Here is a 22,169-nt window from a genome sequence, read left to right as displayed (position 1 = left end):
CTGAGGAATTAATATATAAATATTTATAGTTGTTAATTTCACTGCAAAATACAGCATGTACATTTCTAAACACAGATACAATGCCAATAAAAAAAAGAGATTTTACCCAATGAAACCTTGTTAGCCTTACTGATTCAAAAAATGTCTTTGTGTCTAGCTCTAAATGAAGTGTAGGGTTTGAGTAGGCATTTGGTACCTGTCCACTCTGGCTTGCATTGGCAATCGTAGGTGTTCACTCCATCCACACAGGTCCCTCCGTTAAGGCAGCGATGGTCTGGACAGTCATCAATGTTCTGCTCGCAGTTCTGACCACTAAAGCCTGGAATGAAAGAAGCAATTTCATCAAAAATGTTGTTAAAAATCTAGTTTCAAAAGCCAAAACAAGATTGTTTACATGCCCATATCAGGCACTGCCCATATTTTTTGAGCAGCAAGTCAGCATTTTAGAATGATTTCAGAAGGATCATGTGACTGGAGTAATGATGCTGAAAATTCAGCTTCGCATCACAGGAATGAATTACATTTTTAAAATGCATCGTAATAGAAAACAGTGGTAACACTTTATTTTGCAGTGTCCTTGTTACATATACTTATAGTAATAACTGTAAATTATGAATAATTACATTCAACTAACCCTAAACAAAACCCTAATCCTAACTCTATAGTAAGTACATGTTAATAATATTACTCAATACCTAAATGAACAATTACATTGTAATAAGTACACCTTAAAATAAAGTGTAACCAAAACAGCAATAATATTTTACAATATTATTGTTTTTACAATATTACTGTTTTTTGATCAATTAAATTCAGCCTTGCTGAGCATAATAGACTTCTTTCAAAAACAAAATCTTACCAAACACAAAGTTTTGAACGATAGAGTACCTATTCAATTTTATTCCACATATGAAAGTGAGTCCAGATCTGAATATTTTTAAATTCAGATTTTTGCTGTTCACATCCAAAACACGTGAACATAGCCTGTAACTTTCGAGCAGGGTGAATTAAAAAATCAGCACTAAAACATAACATCTCGGTTACTAACGTAACCTCGGTTCCCTGAGATGAGGGAACGAGTATTACATAAGGCTAGCTTACGCTATGGGAAAACTCCTTTTCTTGAGAATATTGAAGACAATTTTTTAAAACGCAGTGCAGCTGCACAGCATACACAGATGAGCAACTAGCGCGGTCATTGGCTTTGCTGTGGCAACTGCACGAACCTATGGCGAGGCGGCTCAGCCGTGCGAACCAATCAGAATGGTTGACCAGAATGGGCGTGGCTTATGGCTATATAAGCACCCATTCTTTGCCAAGGAACTCAGGTTTAATCGACTGAAGCGATCCCCTGATCAAAGCACAGTAGCGCGGCGGGTTACGCAATACTCGTTCCCTCATCTCAGGGAACCGAGGTTACATTAGTAACTGAGACCTTCCCTTTTGAGAGGTCTCTCGTATTGCGTAAGGCTAGCTTACGCTATGGGAACCCCCTTCAAAACGCTGTGCGTGCTTAACTTCGCTCCGTTCAGTAGACTAAGGCAAGATGTCTGAGGCTTATAGAAGAGTAAAGTATGAACCCAATAAAAGCCAGTCCGTGACGGGCTTCGTATAGGGAAAAACAAGGAATGGGCCTAATGAGGGCCAAACCCTTTATAATGTATATAAGAACCGTAGTTCGAATTTAGCCAGGACCGTATATGTATCGGGCCCTAAGGCTCAGGGGGTTTGTGCTTACACATCTTGTATTGAAAGAACCCTCACTTGCAAAGCAAGAACTTCCAGGTTATAATACCTCATAAATGTGGACGGCAAGGCCCAGCCGGCCGCCGCACAGATATCTTCAATAGGTATTACACTTGACTAAGCCCGAGACGAGGCCATACCTCTCGTGGAATGAGATCTGACGCCTAAGGGGCAATGAAGGCCCTAAGACTCATAAGCCAGTGCGATAGCATCAACTACACTGTTAGCAATTGATGTAATTTTTACAATAAATTTTACAACAACATATTGTATTCATTTTTTTATTGTAAATGCAAATGCATGATGGGAAATTTATGGACAGTCCTGTAATTTTATTGTAACTACACTGTAGAAGCATTATTTTACAGCCACCGCATAGCATTGTGGGATAGCTGCTGTTTGAATTTTGAAATTGCGCGGCCAACGGTACCAGAGAATCAAACATTTTTGGAAGAAGAACACATCTCAGGTATGAAACGTTAACATGAAATCTATTATATAAGTATATGGATATATTAATACCATTGATATGAGTGAGTGCTGCTGATTATTTTGTTTGGTATATTTCAGTGACATTAGCTTCAGTGACGTTCGCCCCGAGTCGACTTAAAAAACAACCTGAACTGACCGCGGTGAAGTGGCGTCTTCTTACTCAATCCATACGGAAAAGGAACCACATGCAGGTGTAAAGGTACGAGATATTCACAATTTTTCGTTTGGTATATTTCAGTGACATTAGCTAGACACGTTAGATCCCTATAATGTTAGCTCAACTCGCCCCGACTCGACTCGCTCACTCCCGGTATAAACAACCTGAACTGACCCCGCTGAAGTGGCGGCGTCTTACTCAATCCATAAGGAAAAAGGTAAGTTACCACATCAGGTACAAGACACTAGATATTCACGATGGAAAAACAAACATGGTGAGTAGAATCGAGTCGAGCTGAGCTTGTAACGTAACGTTAATGGAAAACCACCACAATGACGATAGCTCAAATAACGTTAGCCCAGACTGTAAAAGTAAGCATTAACGTTAGCCCGGTAAGTTAAGCTTCCTTTGCTCAGGTTATTATTGCATTGATTACACTTGCTACCGGACAGGCTGTTGTAACGTTATTAGGACTTCTGTTTTGCTGTCTTGTAATCGGGGGTCTTGAAGTCGTGGTGGTTTGCACACTAGCATAAACGTAGCTTGCAGATTTTACGGTCACTGAATAACGTTACTTACAGAATTAAATGAAGATACCAGGATTTTAATTTAATTAATATTTCAAATAACAAGATTGAAATATGGGCTTTAATTAAATGACAATGTTGGTATCTTCATTTAATTCTGTAAGTTAGCTATAAAGTTAACTGTGATAAAAGCTGAATATAGAATCTGGTATGTTCAGATGTTATAACTTTACTTTGTGCTTGGCCAACCAGTCCAGGGTGAAAGAGCAGTCATGTAAGCTGTCTTTATCTAAAATAAACTGCGCGTGCGCAACTTAAACCAACCAGCATCGTCAATATTTTTTCGGATCCTGGGTTCTGTTGAAAGGCTTTCACTGCTCTCTTTGTCTTCAGAGAAGGCAGCAAATTATCAGGAGTATTAAAATCAAGTTAAACATTTTGTTTGTCTCAAATTATATGTGGCTGCCTGGCAGACTGTATGGAATATTAAAATAATAATAGATTTGTAATTGGTATTTGTTGTGTAATTGGTAATACATTTGGTAATGTTTAATTTTTTTATTCCCTAGCCCTCTGCCACAGCTGCTGATATCCAGAGAGAGACCCTACAAGGCACACCTTGCTTAATTGTACAAGGTATATTCTTCCCTAAATGAAAATTACCTCATGATTTACTTACCTCCAAGCCATTCTTTCACAATCTGAGTTATACAAAAAAAAAAAAAAATACACACACAAAAAAAACCAGACACTTCCAAGCTTTATAATGGCAGTGGATCAGTTTGAAGCTCAAAAAAGTGCATTTATCCACCATAAAAGAGCTCCACGTGGCTCTGAGCGGTTAAAATAGGCCTCCTGAAGCAAAGAGTTTGTGTAAGAAAAATATCCATATTTAACACGTCACAAAGTAAAATTCTAGCTTACGGCCATACGCAGTCTACTTGCATTCAAAGTGCAACTTACGCAACTTATGACGTCAGAAGTAGCGTAGTGCGTCATGGCGTAGTGTAAATATCAGCAGTACGTTGCATAAGTTGCGCTTTAGAGTAAAATCTGTATGTTATTGTTCTTTTGGCCGGAAGCTAGTAATTTTACTTCATGTAAGAAAAATATTAATATTTAAAACTTAACAAACTCATTGCTTTGCTTCGGAAGGCCTTTATTAACCCCTCAGAACTGTGTGAAGCACTTTTATGATGGATAGATGGACTTTTTTGAGCTTCAAACTGATGTTGCAATCCACTGCCATTATAAAGCTTGAAAGCATCAGGGTCTTTATTAATATAACTCCGATTGTAAATATCTTGTGAATTTTATCCGTTTCAGGTCAGGATTTCTTTTTCAAATGGTTAAAATGTGCATTAAAAAGTTGGATGGAGACCCAGCTATTACTGTTAAGTGTTTGTTCTACCTAGAGTTGGTATTCCCATGCAGGACATTTATGTGTAAACAGAAGAGTCTGACGGACAGCAGTTTAAAGGGATAGTTTACCCAAAAATGAAAATGCTGTCATTATTTACTCTTCCTCAAGTTGTTCCAAACCTGTATGACTTTCTCTCTTCTGCTGAACACAAAAGAAGATATTTTAAAGAAGGTTGGTAATTAAACAGTTGCTGGTCCCCATTGACTTCCATAGTATTTTTTTTAAATGGGGTCCATCAGTCGTTTGGTTACCGACTTTCTTCAAAATATCTTCTTTTGTGTTCAGCAGAAGAGAGAAAGTCATACAGGTTTGGAACAACTTGAGGAAGAGTAAATAATGACAGCATTTTCATTTTTGGGTGAACTATCCCTTTAACATTACGACTTTCATTAATTAATTAAATAAAACATTTTGAAGTGTGGTTAAGGTATTTAGCAGATGCTTTTGTCCAAAGCGTCATTCGATATACAGTGCATGCATGCATACAATGACATTATATATTTACAAAAAACAATGTAAAAGACAATGTAATTCTAAATGTTAAGTTGTTAATATTAAATAAATACATCAAAGTAATTTTCTTTTATTACAAAGTAGGAATAGGTTACTTTTGTTTTTTACACAGTATTTGTCATTATTTAACAGATATGAAAACTTAAAACTTTTTTTCCTCTCTCGGTTTTCAGAACGTTTTGTGGAATCAACTCCCAGACGGGCTGCAAAGCAGAGAAGAGATACGGGCTCAACGCACCGGTTTACACCCTCCTAAGAAAACAGTTTTTAATAAAAGATTTAAAAGATATAATTGTTGTGTTTTTAATTGCCTAATACGGATAATTACAGCATTGTATTGTAATATTTACAAATAACAGGATTTTTTTATATTGTAATTTTTTGAATTACAATATAAAATTCTGTCCTGTGAAAATACAGGAAATTCCTGGCAACTGAGTTGCAGTAAATATACAGTAAATTGAAATAAATTACAGCATATTACTGTAATAATGCTACTATAATCACAGTAGCACTGCTGTATAAATACATTACTTTATTGTAATTATAAACAGTAATAATCCTGTATATTACTTGCTGTAAATTTACTGCAATTAGTTGCCAGGAATTTCCTGTAAAATTACAATAAATTTTTAACAGTGTATCCAGCGTGATAATCTTTGCTATGAAACGGCGAGCCCCTTGGTGCGGCCGCCAAAGCATACATAAAGCTGTTCCGACTGTCTGAATGAGGCAGAACGCTCCAGATAAACTCTGAGAGCCCTGATGGGACAGAGTAAATTCGCGTCTCTTTCATCCTCTGGTGAGGGAAGAGCTGCTAGTGAAATAACTTGTGCTCTGAACGGAGTCGAGAGCACTTTAAGAACATAACCATGCCTTGGCTTAAGGACGACTCTGCAGTCATTAGGCCCAAACTCAAGGCAGGGTGCGCTTACTGATAGCGCATGTAAATCGAGAGTGGTTTTGAGCGAGAGATGCTTCAGGTGTAGGGGGTCCACGAGTAGGGGGTCCAGGCTCCGTGCTGCGCACCAGCCAGAGAACACCACCCATTTCTTAGCGTAGAGGCGCCTAGTCGAAGGCGCTCTTGCTTCAGTGATGGTTTTTAGCACCCTAAGCGCTGGAGAGGACGCATGTGCAGTAGTCCAAGCTGGAGTACTGATGATGCTGAGGCCATGAGACCCAACATCCTCTGAAATCTCTTGAGAGGAGCGCAAGCGCCTGCTCTGAGGGATGCCGCTAGGCGTTGAATGGTGAGCGCGCGCTCTGACGTAAGGCGCGTTTTCATTTGTATAGAGTCTATCACTGTACCCAAGAAAGAAATACCCTGGCTGGGAGACAGTGTGCTCTTGGAAGCATTTATCCTTAGACCCAGGCATTGTAAATGGCTGAGGAGCCAGGATCTGTGAGTTATCAACTGTTCCTCTGATTGGGCTATAATCAGCCAATCGTCGAGGTAGTTTAACACTCGCACTCCCAGCTGTCTCAGGGGGGAGAGTGCTGCGTCCATGCACTTCGTAAATGTACGAGGTGCCAGTGATAGGCCGAACGGTAGTACTGTGTACTGGTAAGCCTGCCCCTCGAAGGCAAATCTCAGGAATGGCCTGTGATGGGGCGATATTTGGATGTGAAAATAAGCATCTTTCAGATCCACTGAGAAAAAACAATCCCCTGGGCGAATTTGCGCAAGGATTTGTCTGGTTGTCAGCATCCTGAACAGGCGTATCATTAGCACTTTGTTCAGGTGTCTGAGGTCTAGGATGGGCCTGAGGCCGCCATCCTTAGTCAGAACGAGGAAGTAGCGACTGTAAAAGCCCGACTCGCTTTGTGAAAGAGGGACTGGTTCGACAGCTCCCTTTTCTAACAGTTTCGACACTTCGGTGCGAAGGATGTGCGCCACATCTCTTCTCACTGTCGCTTCGAACATGGCTCGAAAGTGCGAGGTCTGCGAGCAAACTCTAGCGAGTAGCCTCGTTTTATCATGTTCAACACCCATACTGATACACCGGGGATGGCCTCCCAGGCCTTGGCCCTAATAGCTAGGGGTTGAATGAAAACTGGGGACGGGCCGCTCTGTGACAGGGACCTGGCCGCCCAGCCGTCTTGTAATGCTGTGTGAACAGCGCTTATGTGCAGGGGCGCATGCATTACAGCGGGCACACCTTTCATCACATCTCCAGCGCGAGCTGGAGGGAGAACTGAAACTGTGGGAACAGTTTTCATGTGTAGGGGTGTATACTTCATAGTGGGCACACAACCTACATTTATTACATCTCCCACACAAGCTGGGGGGAGAATTGGTACTGTGGTGGCAGTGCTTATGTGTAGGGGTGCATACTTCATAGTGGGCACACGCACTACATTCATTACCCTTCCAGCGTGAGCTGGAGGAGAGTTTGATACTGTGGGAACAGTGCTTGTGTGCAGGGGTGTGTACTGTATAGTGGACACATGACCTGCATTTATTGCATCCCCAGCGTGAGCTGGAGGAGAGATTAATACTGTGGGAACAGTGCTTGTATGTAGGGGTGCGTACTTTATCGTTGGCACATGACCTACATATGACACAGACAGAAAAGAGCTCTTTTCGTGCTTTTTTGTGTCGCCGTAAAATGCCGTTTGTTTGCAGGTGTGCGTGTTTTATAACAGACCCATTTACTGCAACATCGGTATTTCCAGCCGCCTGAAAAAAGGGGACTGGGAAATGTGTGAGACGCTTTTTGGAGAGTGATCCGGCCTCGGTGGGACTCAAACTCTCTCTCTTTCTTCCTAAGGCTAAGAAGGCTTACAAGGCTCGGGGTCCAACACGATCTTGGGTCGGGGTCCCCGCCTCAGGGAACTGCTGGCTCTTTGCAGAGCGAGAGCGGTGACGGACTTCAGCCGCTGGGCGGGGCTGGGAGACTGGAGGTGCTGATTTTACCTGCTGAGGAGGTGGCGCTTTCTTCTGGCGGCTCGAAGCAGAGCTGGAGCGTTTTGGGAGAAAGTGACGCATAGCTTGTGACGCTTTCTGAGCCTCAGTGTAGCGCTCAGCGAACCCATTAACTGCTGGGCTGAACAGACCGGAGATGGAGATAGGGGAGTCCAGAAAAGCTGCCCTATCTGCGTCCTTCATATCAGTCAAATTAAGCCATAGGTGCTGCTAAAGCACCGTCAAGCTGGCCATGCTTCGTCCAATTGCCTGGGCTGTCGACTTTGTGGCTCGCAGGCCAGGTCTGTGGCGCTGCGCAGATCCCTGAAAGCTTCCAGTTCAGGTCCAGCCTCGTCCAAAGAGCGTAGAAGTTTGGCCTGAAAAGCTTGGAGGACAGCAATGGTGTGAAGCTCCGAAGCAGCTTGGCCAGCGGCGGCGTATGCACAGCCAGCGAGAGCTGAAGTAGCGCGGCAACGCTTGGATGGATGTGATGCTTTTGCTTTCCATCCAGAAGCGGTGGGCGGGCAAAGGTGTGCAGCCACCGCTTCCTCGAGGGGAGGAATCGCCTCATAGCCTTTCTCCAGAGGGGAGAAGGAAGGCTTTAAGCGAGCTGAGTGTAGCGCCTTCCTCGCTTTCGTCAGCTCGTCGTGCACTTCTGGGAAGAAGGGGGCGGGTCTCTGCTGAGGGGCCTGCCGGCGCCCCTGCAGGAACCACTCATCAAGCCTGCTACGCGTGGGCTCATCGGGCGAAGACCACTCGAGCACAAGGTTTTCAACGGCCTTGGTGAGCATGCGGAACAAGCTCTGCATCGATGCTCGTTCTCGTGCTGGCTTGTGTTGACGGAGCAGGGCCTGAAACGGAGCCCGTCGACTCGTCGCATTCGGATGCAGCGATGGAAAGGCTGTCATCCTTTTCCTCCTCCTTGTCCGATGCCCCGAAAGAGACGAGACCTGCCACTCGCAGAGAGGGGCGCTGGTCCGCCTGTGTAAACAGGACCGGTGAGGGAATTTCTCTGGGAGAGAGCGAGGCACGCGGGACTGGGTCGGCATGTGTTCGCTCGCATCCATCCGCTCTGGCATCCTTTGAGAATGGCGCTTCTTTTTGCGCCGCTCGAGCAAAGGGAGAGAGAAAACAGCCAGTCGAGCCCGCAGAGTGGGGAGATCCATCAAGTCGCGCTCAGGGCAGCCGCCCTTGGCGAGTGCAGTTTCCGCATGCTCGCGGCCCAGACAGGAAGCGCAGAGAATGTGATGGTCCCCGCCGAAGAGAGGGCCTCAGCATGAGGCGCAGGTGGTGTGAGGCATTTGAAGCAACGCCTCAGAAATTTAGCTCTCGTAGAAAGTGTGACACGACAGCGAGCACACTAGCATTAAAGAATATGGCGCGCCGGATGGCACAGCAGAACAACGGGCTGATGGCGGCATCTTGTGAACCCAGGAAGCCGGCGTTCTCAGGGCTGAATAGCAGAAGGCTTGTTCTGCTGAAAGCTTGTCCCGCTGAAAGCTTGTCGACGGCGGCGAAGGCTTCTATCCAGAGATCAGCAAAGTGGAGTGTTCACTGAAGGAGATCAAATCTGAGTTCCTTGGCAAAGAATGGGTGCTTATATAGCCATAAGCCAAGCCCATTCTGACGGGCTCTGACATGCTAGGGTGCGAAGCGGCCTGATTGGTTTGCACGTCTGAGCCGCCTCGCCATTGGTTCGTGCAGTTTCCGCAGCACAGCCAATGACTGCGCTAGTCACTCATCTGTGTATGCTGTGCAGCTGCACTGCGTTTTAAAAAATTGGCTTCAATATTCTTGAGAAAAGGAGTTTTCCCATAGCGTAAGCTAGCCTTATGCAATATGAGAGACCTCTCGAAAGGGAACCCATAAATTCAAATATACTAGACAAGGACAAATATTTGAGCAACTGTTTGCTGACAGAATTCATGTCGCCTTGCAAAAAATGAAATATTTATATCAGATTGCACAGCACAGATCCTTTAACACAATTTTTTTTTTCCAGTATAAACAGAGGGATAAAATGTTGTGAAACTCCCTATTACATTCGGAAACAGTTGTTACTGTTGTTGCGGTCAACAGTCTTCCTTTTCTGAGAAGGCTGGCAGTACCAGGGCTCTGTTAGAGGCACCAACGACAACGACTTAACCGACTCTAACAACAATTTCCTACGTTTTAACTCCAAAAAGTTCAGTTAGGATATATTTAATAACTGATCACATTATATAAAATGAATTCCTTTTTCAAAACCCAAGAATGCATGGAATAAAAAAAGTATTTTTTATATCCATTTAATTTTATTATTTATTTTTAAATTATGCTTTTGTGTTTTGATATACTATTCGGTTGATTCATTTATTTAGTTTGTAGGGATGCACCGATTCTTTATATTTGAAAGCTGATAACCGATATATTGGCCGATAAATCTAAATCCAAATTTTTATATGATTTTTGCCTGATTACAAAAACAAAAGTCTCACAATTAAAAGCCATGTCCTAAGCACAAAATTATATATTATATCTATAATTTCATGTAGCCAATATGACAGACTTGCGCTTCACGTTGCACTCCAATCATTTTTCAAGCCATTCAAAACCATCATGGCAAACAGTGTCTCAGCCGAAGAAAATAATCTTTATTTATCGGCTGTAATATATCGACCAAATTTTCTTATCAGGCCAATAACTATAACAATAACAATATTTTACTGCTATATTATATGTAATTGGTAGAGATTTTGTTGATTGGGGTAATAATATTTAGGAATTTCAATTTGAACTAGATTTACTGTACTTTATACCTTTCATTAAATGATTCCAGAAAAAATACATAAACATTGAGAAAAAGAATATCATCAAAAGATGGAAAGATGGACTCTTTATTATTTTGTTAGTCAGAAAGGAACCTGAACAAGTTCCTTTGCTTTGCCAGTTTGGGTGAAGCATATTAGTTCCATGATTAGTTCCAGATTTAGCAAGAGAATTCAGCCTGCCTTAGCTATGCTAATATTGTTTCTTTTGTCTATATGAAACACAATATATCAGCTTTATGTGGACAGGCATCAGTATAATTAGAGCTACAGCCAAAAAAAGATATTTATTGGATCACAGGTTGGTCATGTGAGGTAATGACATCACCAGTATGAGATAATATATAGTGAGCATTTAGATATAGACTGCGTCCAAAACCAAATGCAGCAGATATTTTGGATTACCTGGCATACAGATGCAATGGAAGCCTCCAATTTGATCCAAACAGGTAGCATCATTCTGGCATGGGTTGGACATGCACTCGTCTATGTCCAGTTCACATTGAGTACCCACATATCCCTGCAGACATTTACACTGGAAGGAACCTTTTGTGTTTATACACTTTCCAGTATGTGCACAAGGGTTTGCACCTAAAAAAGAGACACAAAACGCCTTTACAATTTTTTTTTGGAAATCCATCATTCGATCACTAATACATTCAGGTTGGCAGGGTGTTTTAAGTGGTTGCTAGGGTGTTCTGTGTGGTTGCTCTGTTGTTCAAATGTTCATTTTATTCAGGTGTTTTTTTTTAAAGAAGCCATTACTCACCCAGTGAGCATTCGTCGACGTCTTGGTCACAGACTGGGCCAAAATAACCCAGAGGACAGGTACAGATGGCCTTGCCGTTCACTGGGTTGGTATCACAGTTTGAGCCTTTCTGACATGGGTTACTCATGCAAGCATCATCCAGGTGACACAGCAGACCTAAGACATCGATACACACAATAAAAATTAGCTTGTACAGAAATTTATGACAATAAAAATGAGTGAATGTCTCCTATTTAAACAGCATGGCAGGTTTTAAAGACCTCATGAAATCAAAAAAAATGTTGGTTACACTTTATTTTAAGGTGTCCGTGTTACAGTGTAATTGTACATTTAAGTACTGAGTAATAATTATTTAACTACATGTACTGACTATAGGGTTAGGATAGGGGCTTGATATTAACTTTTTTGCTCACCAGCCACTGTGGCTAGTGGTTTTCCAAAGTTATCAGCTATGCAGCATTTTCACTGGCCACAATTTTGGGAAAAACTGTCATTTAGATATTTTTTTATATCATCTCATAATTTGGCAGCAGGTATATTAGGCTGCTGTCACTTTAAGACCTGACGCACAGATCCACTATACTGTTACACATGCATTTTCTTTCTCATCTGTTTACGTGCACTTAAACGTGCCCACTAACGGTATTTATTGTAATTTAGGTATATGGGTATGTTCACTGTGGTACTGTTTAAGTATATGTATGTATACCAAACCAGATCCAGCACTTTACTGTATTTATTAGTATTTTAGCATAATTACAATGTACTTAAAGTACATAGAATAGCACTTTATTGTATACGTGTATATGTATGTGTACCCTGTAATAGATGCCCTGTCTGAAAACTGTGGTATCTCTTATAATATGTTGTTGAATATTGTGGCGTCTTTTAAATTGTGTTGTATCATATTTAATTTCAATGTTTAGCCTTGTTACTTTAAACTGTGATGACCTGACAGGGGACTGCAGATGTAAAATAGCCTTGGGGCTAATTCTGGCATATTTAAATTGCTGAAAAGCTAAGATGTTCATTAATATGCATTGTCCCTTTTAAATAAATAAATAAAACATAACTGACTGTGTTAAACCAGCAAAAAAAAAAAATTTGTAACATTATTTTGTGTGTTTTTGACTGTTTAAGTGCAATAAGCAGTGAAAAAGAACTCAATTTAGTACTGAGAGGCGGCATTATGTGTGCAAACTTTGGGTGTGAGCACAAAAGCTGAAGGAATGAGTAAAATTATGCAAAATCTGCGCAATCCTATTCCGGGGCAATTCATTCAAAGCAAATGAGACGAGTGAGAGAGGGGAGGCAGGTTTGTGTGTCAACTCGCTGTCAGAGAGATGAGATTTTGGTGTCATGCATCAATTTTGCGGAAAATTTGTATTGGAAGCGTTTCAGATATTTCGGTATCGATATTTATCGAAAAATCGATATTTTTGACAACACTAAATTGCACTTAGTTTACTCAAAGCTCTCATAAAGCTAATGCTCCAATAAAAGAAATGAGTGCCTCAAACCAAGATTCAGTTGCATGTGAAAAAACTATGCACACCTGTGCGCCCGTGAGGACATTCACAGAAGAAGGAGGCCACCCGATCATGACATGTGGCTCCTGCGAAGCAGACAGCATCTGCGCAGTCGTCAGTGTTCTTGCTGCAGTCATCCCCTGTCCAGCCATTCACACACACACAGTTGTATCCACCCTGCGTGTTCAAGCATGTACCACCGTTCTGGCAGGAATTGGGCATCAAATTGCACTCATTGAAGTCTTCGGTACAGAACTGACCTGAGGAATTAATATATAAATATTTATAGTTGTTAATTTCACTGCAAAATACAGCATGTACATTTCTAAACACAGATACAATGCCAATAAAAAAAAGAGATTTTACCCAATGAAACCTTGTTAGCCTTACTGATTCAAAAAATGTCTTTGTGTCTAGCTCTAAATGAAGTGTAGGGTTTGAGTAGGCATTTGGTACCTGTCCACTCTGGCTTGCATTGGCAATCGTAGGTGTTCACTCCATCCACACAGGTCCCTCCGTTAAGGCAGCGATGGTCTGGACAGTCATCAATGTTCTGCTCGCAGTTCTGACCACTAAAGCCTGGAAAGAAAGAAGCAATTTCATCAAAAATGTTGTTAAAAATCTAGTTTCAAAAGCCAAAACAAGATTGTTTACATGCCCATATCAGGCACTGCCCATATTTTTTGAGCAGCAAGTCAGCATTTTAGAATGATTTCAGAAGGATCATGTGACTGGAGTAATGATGCTGAAAATTCAGCTTCGCATCACAGGAATGAATTACATTTTTAAAATGCATCGTAATAGAAAACAGTGGTAACACTTTATTTTGCAGTGTCCTTGTTACATATACTTATAGTAATAACTGTAAATTATGAATAATTACATTCAACTAACCCTAAACAAAACCCTAATCCTAACTCTATAGTAAGTACATGTTAATAATATTACTCAATACCTAAATGAACAATTACATTGTAATAAGTACACCTTAAAATAAAGTGTAACCAAAACAGCAATAATATTTTACAATATTATTGTTTTTACAATATTACTGTTTTTTGATCAATTAAATTCAGCCTTGCTGAGCATAATAGACTTCTTTCAAAAACAAAATCTTACCAAACACAAAGTTTTGAACGATAGAGTACCTATTCAATTTTATTCCACATATGAAAGTGAGTCCAGATCTGAATATTTTTAAATTCAGATTTTTGCTGTTCACATCCAAAACACGTGAACATAGCCTGTAACTTTCGAGCAGGGTGAATTAAAAAATCAGCACTAAAACATAACATCTCGGTTACTAACGTAACCTCGGTTCCCTGAGATGAGGGAACGAGTATTACATAAGGCTAGCTTACGCTATGGGAAAACTCCTTTTCTTGAGAATATTGAAGACAATTTTTTAAAACGCAGTGCAGCTGCACAGCATACACAGATGAGCAACTAGCGCGGTCATTGGCTTTGCTGTGGCAACTGCACGAACCTATGGCGAGGCGGCTCAGCCGTGCGAACCAATCAGAATGGTTGACCAGAATGGGCGTGGCTTATGGCTATATAAGCACCCATTCTTTGCCAAGGAACTCAGGTTTAATCGACTGAAGCGATCCCCTGATCAAAGCACAGTAGCGCGGCGGGTTACGCAATACTCGTTCCCTCATCTCAGGGAACCGAGGTTACATTAGTAACTGAGACCTTCCCTTTTGAGAGGTCTCTCGTATTGCGTAAGGCTAGCTTACGCTATGGGAACCCCCTTCAAAACGCTGTGCGTGCTTAACTTCGCTCCGTTCAGTAGACTAAGGCAAGATGTCTGAGGCTTATAGAAGAGTAAAGTATGAACCCAATAAAAGCCAGTCCGTGACGGGCTTCGTATAGGGAAAAACAAGGAATGGGCCTAATGAGGGCCAAACCCTTTATAATGTATATAAGAACCGTAGTTCGAATTTAGCCAGGACCGTATATGTATCGGGCCCTAAGGCTCAGGGGGTTTGTGCTTACACATCTTGTATTGAAAGAACCCTCGCTTGCAAAGCAAGAACTTCCAGGTTATAATACCTCATAAATGTGGACGGCAAGGCCCAGCCGGCCGCCGCACAGATATCTTCAATAGGTATTACACTTGACTAAGCCCGAGACGAGGCCATACCTCTCGTGGAATGAGATCTGACGCCTAAGGGGCAATGAAGGCCCTAAGACTCATAAGCCAGTGCGATAGCATCAACTACACTGTTAGCAATTGATGTAATTTTTACAATAAATTTTACAACAACATATTGTATTCATTTTTTTATTGTAAATGCAAATGCATGATGGGAAATTTATGGACAGTCCTGTAATTTTATTGTAACTACACTGTAGAAGCATTATTTTACAGCCACCGCATAGCATTGTGGGATAGCTGCTGTTTGAATTTTGAAATTGCGCGGCCAACGGTACCAGAGAATCAAACATTTTTGGAAGAAGAACACATCTCAGGTATGAAACGTTAACATGAAATCTATTATATAAGTATATGGATATATTAATACCATTGATATGAGTGAGTGCTGCTGATTATTTTGTTTGGTATATTTCAGTGACATTAGCTTCAGTGACGTTCGCCCCGAGTCGACTTAAAAAACAACCTGAACTGACCGCGGTGAAGTGGCGTCTTCTTACTCAATCCATACGGAAAAGGAACCACATGCAGGTGTAAAGGTACGAGATATTCACAATTTTTCGTTTGGTATATTTCAGTGACATTAGCTAGACACGTTAGATCCCTATAATGTTAGCTCAACTCGCCCCGACTCGACTCGCTCACTCCCGGTATAAACAACCTGAACTGACCCCGCTGAAGTGGCGGCGTCTTACTCAATCCATAAGGAAAAAGGTAAGTTACCACATCAGGTACAAGACACTAGATATTCACGATGGAAAAACAAACATGGTGAGTAGAATCGAGTCGAGCTGAGCTTGTAACGTAACGTTAATGGAAAACCACCACAATGACGATAGCTCAAATAACGTTAGCCCAGACTGTAAAAGTAAGCATTAACGTTAGCCCGGTAAGTTAAGCTTCCTTTGCTCAGGTTATTATTGCATTGATTACACTTGCTACCGGACAGGCTGTTGTAACGTTATTAGGACTTCTGTTTTGCTGTCTTGTAATCGGGGGTCTTGAAGTCGTGGTGGTTTGCACACTAGCATAAACGTAGCTTGCAGATTTTACGGTCACTGAATAACGTTACTTACAGAATTAAATGAAGATACCAGGATTTTAATTTAATTAATATTTCAAATAACAAGATTGAAATATGGGCTTTAATTAAATGACAATGTTGGTATCTTCATTTAATTCTGTAAGTTAGCTATAAAGTTAACTGTGATAAAAGCTGAATATAGAATCTGGTATGTTCAGATGTTATAACTTTACTTTGTGCTTGGCCAACCAGTCCAGGGTGAAAGAGCAGTCATGTAAGCTGTCTTTATCTAAAATAAACTGCGCGTGCGCAACTTAAACCAACCAGCATCGTCAATATTTTTTCGGATCCTGGGTTCTGTTGAAAGGCTTTCACTGCTCTCTTTGTCTTCAGAGAAGGCAGCAAATTATCAGGAGTATTAAAATCAAGTTAAACATTTTGTTTGTCTCAAATTATATGTGGCTGCCTGGCAGACTGTATGGAATATTAAAATAATAATAGATTTGTAATTGGTATTTGTTGTGTAATTGGTAATACATTTGGTAATGTTTAATTTTTTTATTCCCTAGCCCTCTGCCACAGCTGCTGATATCCAGAGAGAGACCCTACAAGGCACACCTTGCTTAATTGTACAAGGTATATTCTTCCCTAAATGAAAATTACCTCATGATTTACTTACCTCCAAGCCATTCTTTCAGACAAATACAATCTGAGTTATACAAAAAAAAAAAAAAACACACACAAAAAAACCCTGACACTTCCAAGCTTTATAATGGCAGTGGATCAGTTTGAAGCTCAAAAAAGTGCATTTATCCACCATAAAAGAGCTCCACGTGGCTCTGAGCGGTTAAAATAGGCCTCCTGAAGCGAAGAGTTTGTGTAAGAAAAATATCCATATTTAACACGTCACAAAGTAAAATTCTAGCTTACGGCCATACGCAGTCTACTTGCATTCAAAGTGCAACTTACGCAACTTATGACGTCAGAAGTAGCGTAGTGCGTCATGGCGTAGTGTAAATATCAGCAGTACGTTGCATAAGTTGCGCTTTAGAGTAAAATCTGTATGTTATTGTTCTTTTGGCCGGAAGCTAGTAATTTTACTTCATGTAAGAAAAATATTAATATTTAAAACTTAACAAACTCATTGCTTTGCTTCAGAAGGCCTTTATTAACCCCTCAGAACTGTGTGAAGCACTTTTATGATGGATAGATGGACTTTTTTGAGCTTCAAACTGATGTTGCAATCCACTGCCATTATAAAGCTTGAAAGCATCAGGGTGTTTATTAATATAACTCCGATTGTAAATATCTTGTGAATTTTATCCGTTTCAGGTCAGGATTTCTTTTTCAAATGGTTAAAATGTGCATTAAAAAGTTGGATGGAGACCCAGCTATTACTGTTAAGTGTTTGTTCTACCTAGAGTTGGTATTCCCATGCAGGACATTTATGTGTAAACAGAAGAGTCTGACGGACAGCAGTTTAAAGGGATAGTTTACCCAAAAATGAAAATGCTGTCATTATTTACTCTTCCTCAAGTTGTTCCAAACCTGTATGACTTTCTCTTTTCTGCTGAACACAAAAGAAGATATTTTAAAGAAGGTTGGTAATTAAACAGTTGCTGGTCCCCATTGACTTCCATAGTATTTTTTTTTTCCTACTATGGAAGTAAATGGGGTCCATCAGTCGTTTGGTTACCGACTTTCTTCAAAATATCTTCTTTTGTGTTCAGCAGAAGAGAGAAAGTCATACAGGTTTGGAACAACTTGAGGAAGAGTAAATAATGACAGCATTTTCATTTTTGGGTGAACTATCCCTTTAACATTACGACTTTCATTAATTAATTAAATAAAACATTTTGAAGTGTGGTTGAGGTATTTAGCAGATGCTTTTGTCCAAAGCGTCATTCGATATACAGTGCATGCATGCATACAATGACATTATATATTTACAAAAAACAATGTAAAAGACAATGTAATTCTAAATGTTAAGTTGTTAATATTAAATAAATACATCAAAGTAATTTTCTTTTATTACAAAGTAGGAATAGGTTACTTTTGTTTTTTACACAGTATTTGTCATTATTTAACAGATATGAAAACTTAAAACTTTTTTTCCTCTCTCGGTTTTCAGAACGTTTTGTGGAATCAACTCCCAGACGGGCTGCAAAGCAGAGAAGAGATACGGGCTCAACGCACCGGTTTACACCCTCCTAAGAAAACAGTTTTTAATAAAAGATTTAAAAGATATAATTGTTGTGTTTTTAATTGCCTAATACGGATAATTACAGCATTGTATTGTAATATTTACAAATAACAGGATTTTTTTATATTGTAATTTTTTGAATTACAATATAAAATTCTGTCCTGTGAAAATACAGGAAATTCCTGGCAACTGAGTTGCAGTAAATATACAGTAAATTGAAATAAATTACAGCATTTTACTGTAATAATGCTAATATAATCACAGTAGCACTGCTGTATAAATACATTACTTTATTGTAATTATAAACAGTAATAATCCTGTATATTACTTGCTGTAAATTTACTGCAATTAGTTGCCAGGAATTTCCTGTAAAATTACAATAAATTTTTAACAGTGTATCCAGCGTGATAATCTTTGCTATGAAACGGCGAGCCCCTTGGTGCGGCCGCCAAAGCATACATAAAGCTGTTCCGACTGTCTGAATGAGGCAGAACGCTCCAGATAAACTCTGAGAGCCCTGATGGGACAGAGTAAATTCGCGTCTCTTTCATCCTCTGGTGAGGGAAGAGCTGCTAGTGAAATAACTTGTGCTCTGAACGGAGTCGAGAGCACTTTAGGAACATAACCATGCCTTGGCTTAAGGACGACTCTGCAGTCATTAGGCCCAAACTCAAGGCAGGGTGCGCTTACTGATAGCGCATGTAAATCGAGAGTGGTTTTGAGCGAGAGATGCTTCAGGTCCGCAGACCGAAGCGGCTCAAATGGGGGCCCCTTCATTGCTTCCAGGACCGTGGAGAGGTCCCAGATAGGCACAGAGGGGGGTCGTGGAGGGTTTAGCCTCCTTGCCCCTTTACGGAAGCGCACGATGATGTTGTTTCTTCATAGTGATTGTCCGGCCACAGGAGCGTGAGATGCTGTTATGGCCGCCACATATACTTTGAGCGTGGAGGGGATGTGACCCGCATCCAAGAGCTCTTGCAAAAAGGCGAGTACACTTAGTACTTCGCACGAGTAGGGGTCCAGGCTCCGTGCTGCGCACCAGCCAGAGAACACCACCCATTTCTTAGCGTAGAGGCGCCTAGTCGAAGGCGCTCTTGCTTCAGTGATGGTTTTTAGCACCCTAAGCGCTGGAGAGGACGCATGTGCAGTAGTCCAAGCTGGAGTACTGATGATGCTGAGGCCATGAGACCCAACATCCTCTGAAATCTCTTGAGAGGAGCGCAAGCGCCTGCTCTGAGGGATGCCGCTAGGCGTTGAATGGTGAGCGCGCGCTCTGACGTAAGGCGCGTTTTCATTTGTATAGAGTCACTGTACCCAAGAAAGAAATACCCTGGCTGGGAGACAGTGTGCTCTTGGAAGCATTGATCCTTAGACCCAGGCATTGTAAATGGCTGAGGAGCCAGGATCTGTGAGTTATCAACTGTTCCTCTGATTGGGCTATAATCAGCCAATCGTCGAGGTAGTTTAACACTCGCACTCCCAGCTGTCTCAGGGGGGAGAGTGCTGCGTCCATGCACTTCGTAAATGTACGAGGTGCCAGTGATAGGCCGAACGGTAGTACTGTGTACTGGTAAGCCTGCCCCTCGAAGGCAAATCTCAGGAATGGCCTGTGATGGGGCGATATTTGGATGTGAAAATAAGCATCTTTCAGATCCACTGAGAAAAAACAATCCCCTGGGCGAATTTGCGCAAGGATTTGTCTGGTTGTCAGCATCCTGAACAGGCGTATCATTAGCACTTTGTTCAGGTGTCTGAGGTCTAGGATGGGCCTGAGGCCGCCATCCTTAGTCAGAACGAGGAAGTAGCGACTGTAAAAGCCCGACTCGCTTTGTGAAAGAGGGACTGGTTCGACAGCTCCCTTTTCTAACAGTTTCGACACTTCGGTGCGAAGGATGTGCGCCACATCTCTTCTCACTGTCGCTTCGAACATGGCTCGAAAGCGCGAGGTCTGCGAGCAAACTCTAGCGAGTAGCCTCGTTTTATCATGTTCAACACCCATACTGATACACCGGGGATGGCCTCCCAGGCCTTGGCCCTAATAGCTAGGGGTTGAATGAAAACTGGGGACGGGCCGCTCTGTGACAGGGACCTGGCCGCCCAGCCATCTTGTAATGCTGTGTGAACAGCGCTTATGTGCAGGGGCGCATGCATTACAGCGGGCACACCTTTCATCACATCTCCAGCGCGAGCTGGAGGGAGAACTGAAACTGTGGGAACAGTTTTCATGTGTAGGGGTGCATACTTCATAGTGGGCACACAACCTACATTTATTACATCTCCCACACAAGCTGGGGGGAGAATTGGTACTGTGGTGGCAGTGCTTATGTGTAGGGGTGCATACTTCATAGTGGGCACACGCACTACATTCATTACCCTTCCAGCGTGAGCTGGAGGAGAGTTTGATACTGTGGGAACAGTGCTTGTGTGCAGGGGTGTGTACTGTATAGTGGACGCATGACCTGCATTTATTGCATCCCCAGCGTGAGCTGGAGGAGAGATTAATACTGTGGGAACAGTGCTTGTATGTAGGGGTGCGTACTTTATCGTGGGCACGTGACCTACATATGACACAGACAGAAAAGAGCTCTTTTCGTGCTTTTTTGTGTCGCCGTAAAATGCTGTTTGTTTGCAGGTGTGCGTGTTTTATAACAGACCCATTTACTGCAACATCGGTATTTCCAGCCGCCTGAAAAAAGGGGACTGGGAAATGTGTGAGACGCTTTTTGGAGAGTGATCCGGCCTCGGTGGGACTCAAACTCTCTCTCTTTCTTCCTAAGGCTAAGAAGGCTTACAAGGCTCGGGGTCCAACACGATCTTGGGTCGGGGTCCCCGCCTCAGGGAACTGCTGGCTCTTTGCAGAGCGAGAGCGGTGACGGACTTCAGCCGCTGGGCGGGGCTGGGAGACTGGAGGTGCTGATTTTACCTGCTGAGGAGGTGGCGCCTTCTTCTGGCGGCTCGAAGCAGAGCTGGAGCATTTTGGGAGAAAGTGACGCATAGCTTGTGACGCTTTCTGAGCCTCAGTGTAGCGCTCAGCGAACCCTTTAACTGCTGGGCTGAACAGACCGGAGATGGAGATAGGGGAGTCCAGAAAAGCTGCCCTATCTGCGTCCTTCATATCAGTCAAATTAAGCCATAGGTGCTGCTAAAGCACCGTCAAGCTGGCCATGCTTCGTCCAATTGCCTGGGCTGTCGACTTTGTGGCTCGCAGGCCAGGTCTGTGGCGTTGCGCAGATCCCTGAAAGCTTCCAGTTCAGGTCCAGCCTCGTCCAAAGAGCGTAGAAGTTTGGCCTGAAAAGCTTGGAGGACAGCAATGGTGTGAAGCTCCGAAGCAGCTTGGCCAGCGGCGGCGTATGCACAGCCAGCGAGAGCTGAGGTAGCGCGGCAAGGCTTGGATGGATGTGATGCTTTTGCTTTCCATCCAGAAGCGGTGGGCGGGCAAAGGTGTGCGGCCACCGCTTCCTCGAGGGGAGGAATCGCCTCATAGCCTTTCTCCAGAGGGGAGAAGGAAGGCTTTAAGCGAGCTGAGTGTAGCGCCTTCCTCGCTTTCGTCAGCTCGTCGTGCACTTCTGGAAAGAAGGGGGCGGGTCTCTGCTGAGGGGTCTGCCGGCGCCCCTGCAGGAACCACTCATCAAGCCTGCTACGCGTGGGCTCATCGGGCGAAGACCACTCGAGCACAAGGTTTTCAACGGCCTTGGTGAGCATGCGGAACAAGCTCTGCATCGATGCTCGTTCTCGTGCTGGCTTGTGTTGACGGAGCAGGGCCTGAAACGGAGCCCGTCGACTCGTCGCATTCGGATGCAGCGATGGAAAGGCTGTCATCCTTTTCCTCCTCCTTGTCCGATGCCCCGAAAGAGACGAGACCTGCCACTCGCAGAGAGGGGCGCTGGTCCGCCTGTGTAAACAGGACCGGTGAGGG

At 42.5% G+C, this 22,169-nt stretch overlaps 1 protein-coding gene and 2 long non-coding RNA genes across 3 annotated transcripts in view; 2 read left to right on the top strand and 1 right to left on the bottom strand.

Moving 5' to 3' along the window:
• Positions 1–22,169, bottom strand: part of LOC311083775 (uncharacterized protein) — a gene marked incomplete at its 3' end in the record, with an annotated part of 65,693 nt that overhangs the window by 3,328 nt on the left and 40,196 nt on the right. The window contains exons 18-22 of the mRNA XM_084115528.1: positions 13,325–13,447; positions 12,895–13,128; positions 11,340–11,495; positions 10,976–11,161; positions 197–319 (exon numbers count right to left, since the gene is read on the bottom strand). Of these exons, the coding sequence (XP_083971654.1) occupies positions 197–319; positions 10,976–11,161; positions 11,340–11,495; positions 12,895–13,128; positions 13,325–13,447 (822 nt within the window). The remainder of the gene's footprint in view (positions 1–196; positions 320–10,975; positions 11,162–11,339; positions 11,496–12,894; positions 13,129–13,324; positions 13,448–22,169) is intronic.
• LOC311083401 lies at positions 696–5,134 on the top strand. Its single transcript, XR_014606285.1, has 3 exons — positions 696–2,437; positions 3,492–3,558; positions 5,032–5,134. It is a non-coding gene; the product is annotated as an uncharacterized lncRNA (long non-coding RNA).
• Positions 14,974–18,284, top strand: LOC311083952. Its single transcript, XR_014606398.1, has 3 exons — positions 14,974–15,565; positions 16,620–16,686; positions 18,182–18,284. It is a non-coding gene; the product is annotated as an uncharacterized lncRNA (long non-coding RNA).

This window comes from Abramis brama (genome assembly GCF_963993115.1).
Source record: "Abramis brama genome assembly, chromosome: 5".
Taxonomy (NCBI): domain Eukaryota; kingdom Metazoa; phylum Chordata; class Actinopteri; order Cypriniformes; family Leuciscidae; genus Abramis; species Abramis brama.
The sequence above is the reverse complement of the archived record's forward strand: the minus strand, read 5'-3'. Positions and strand labels throughout refer to the sequence as shown.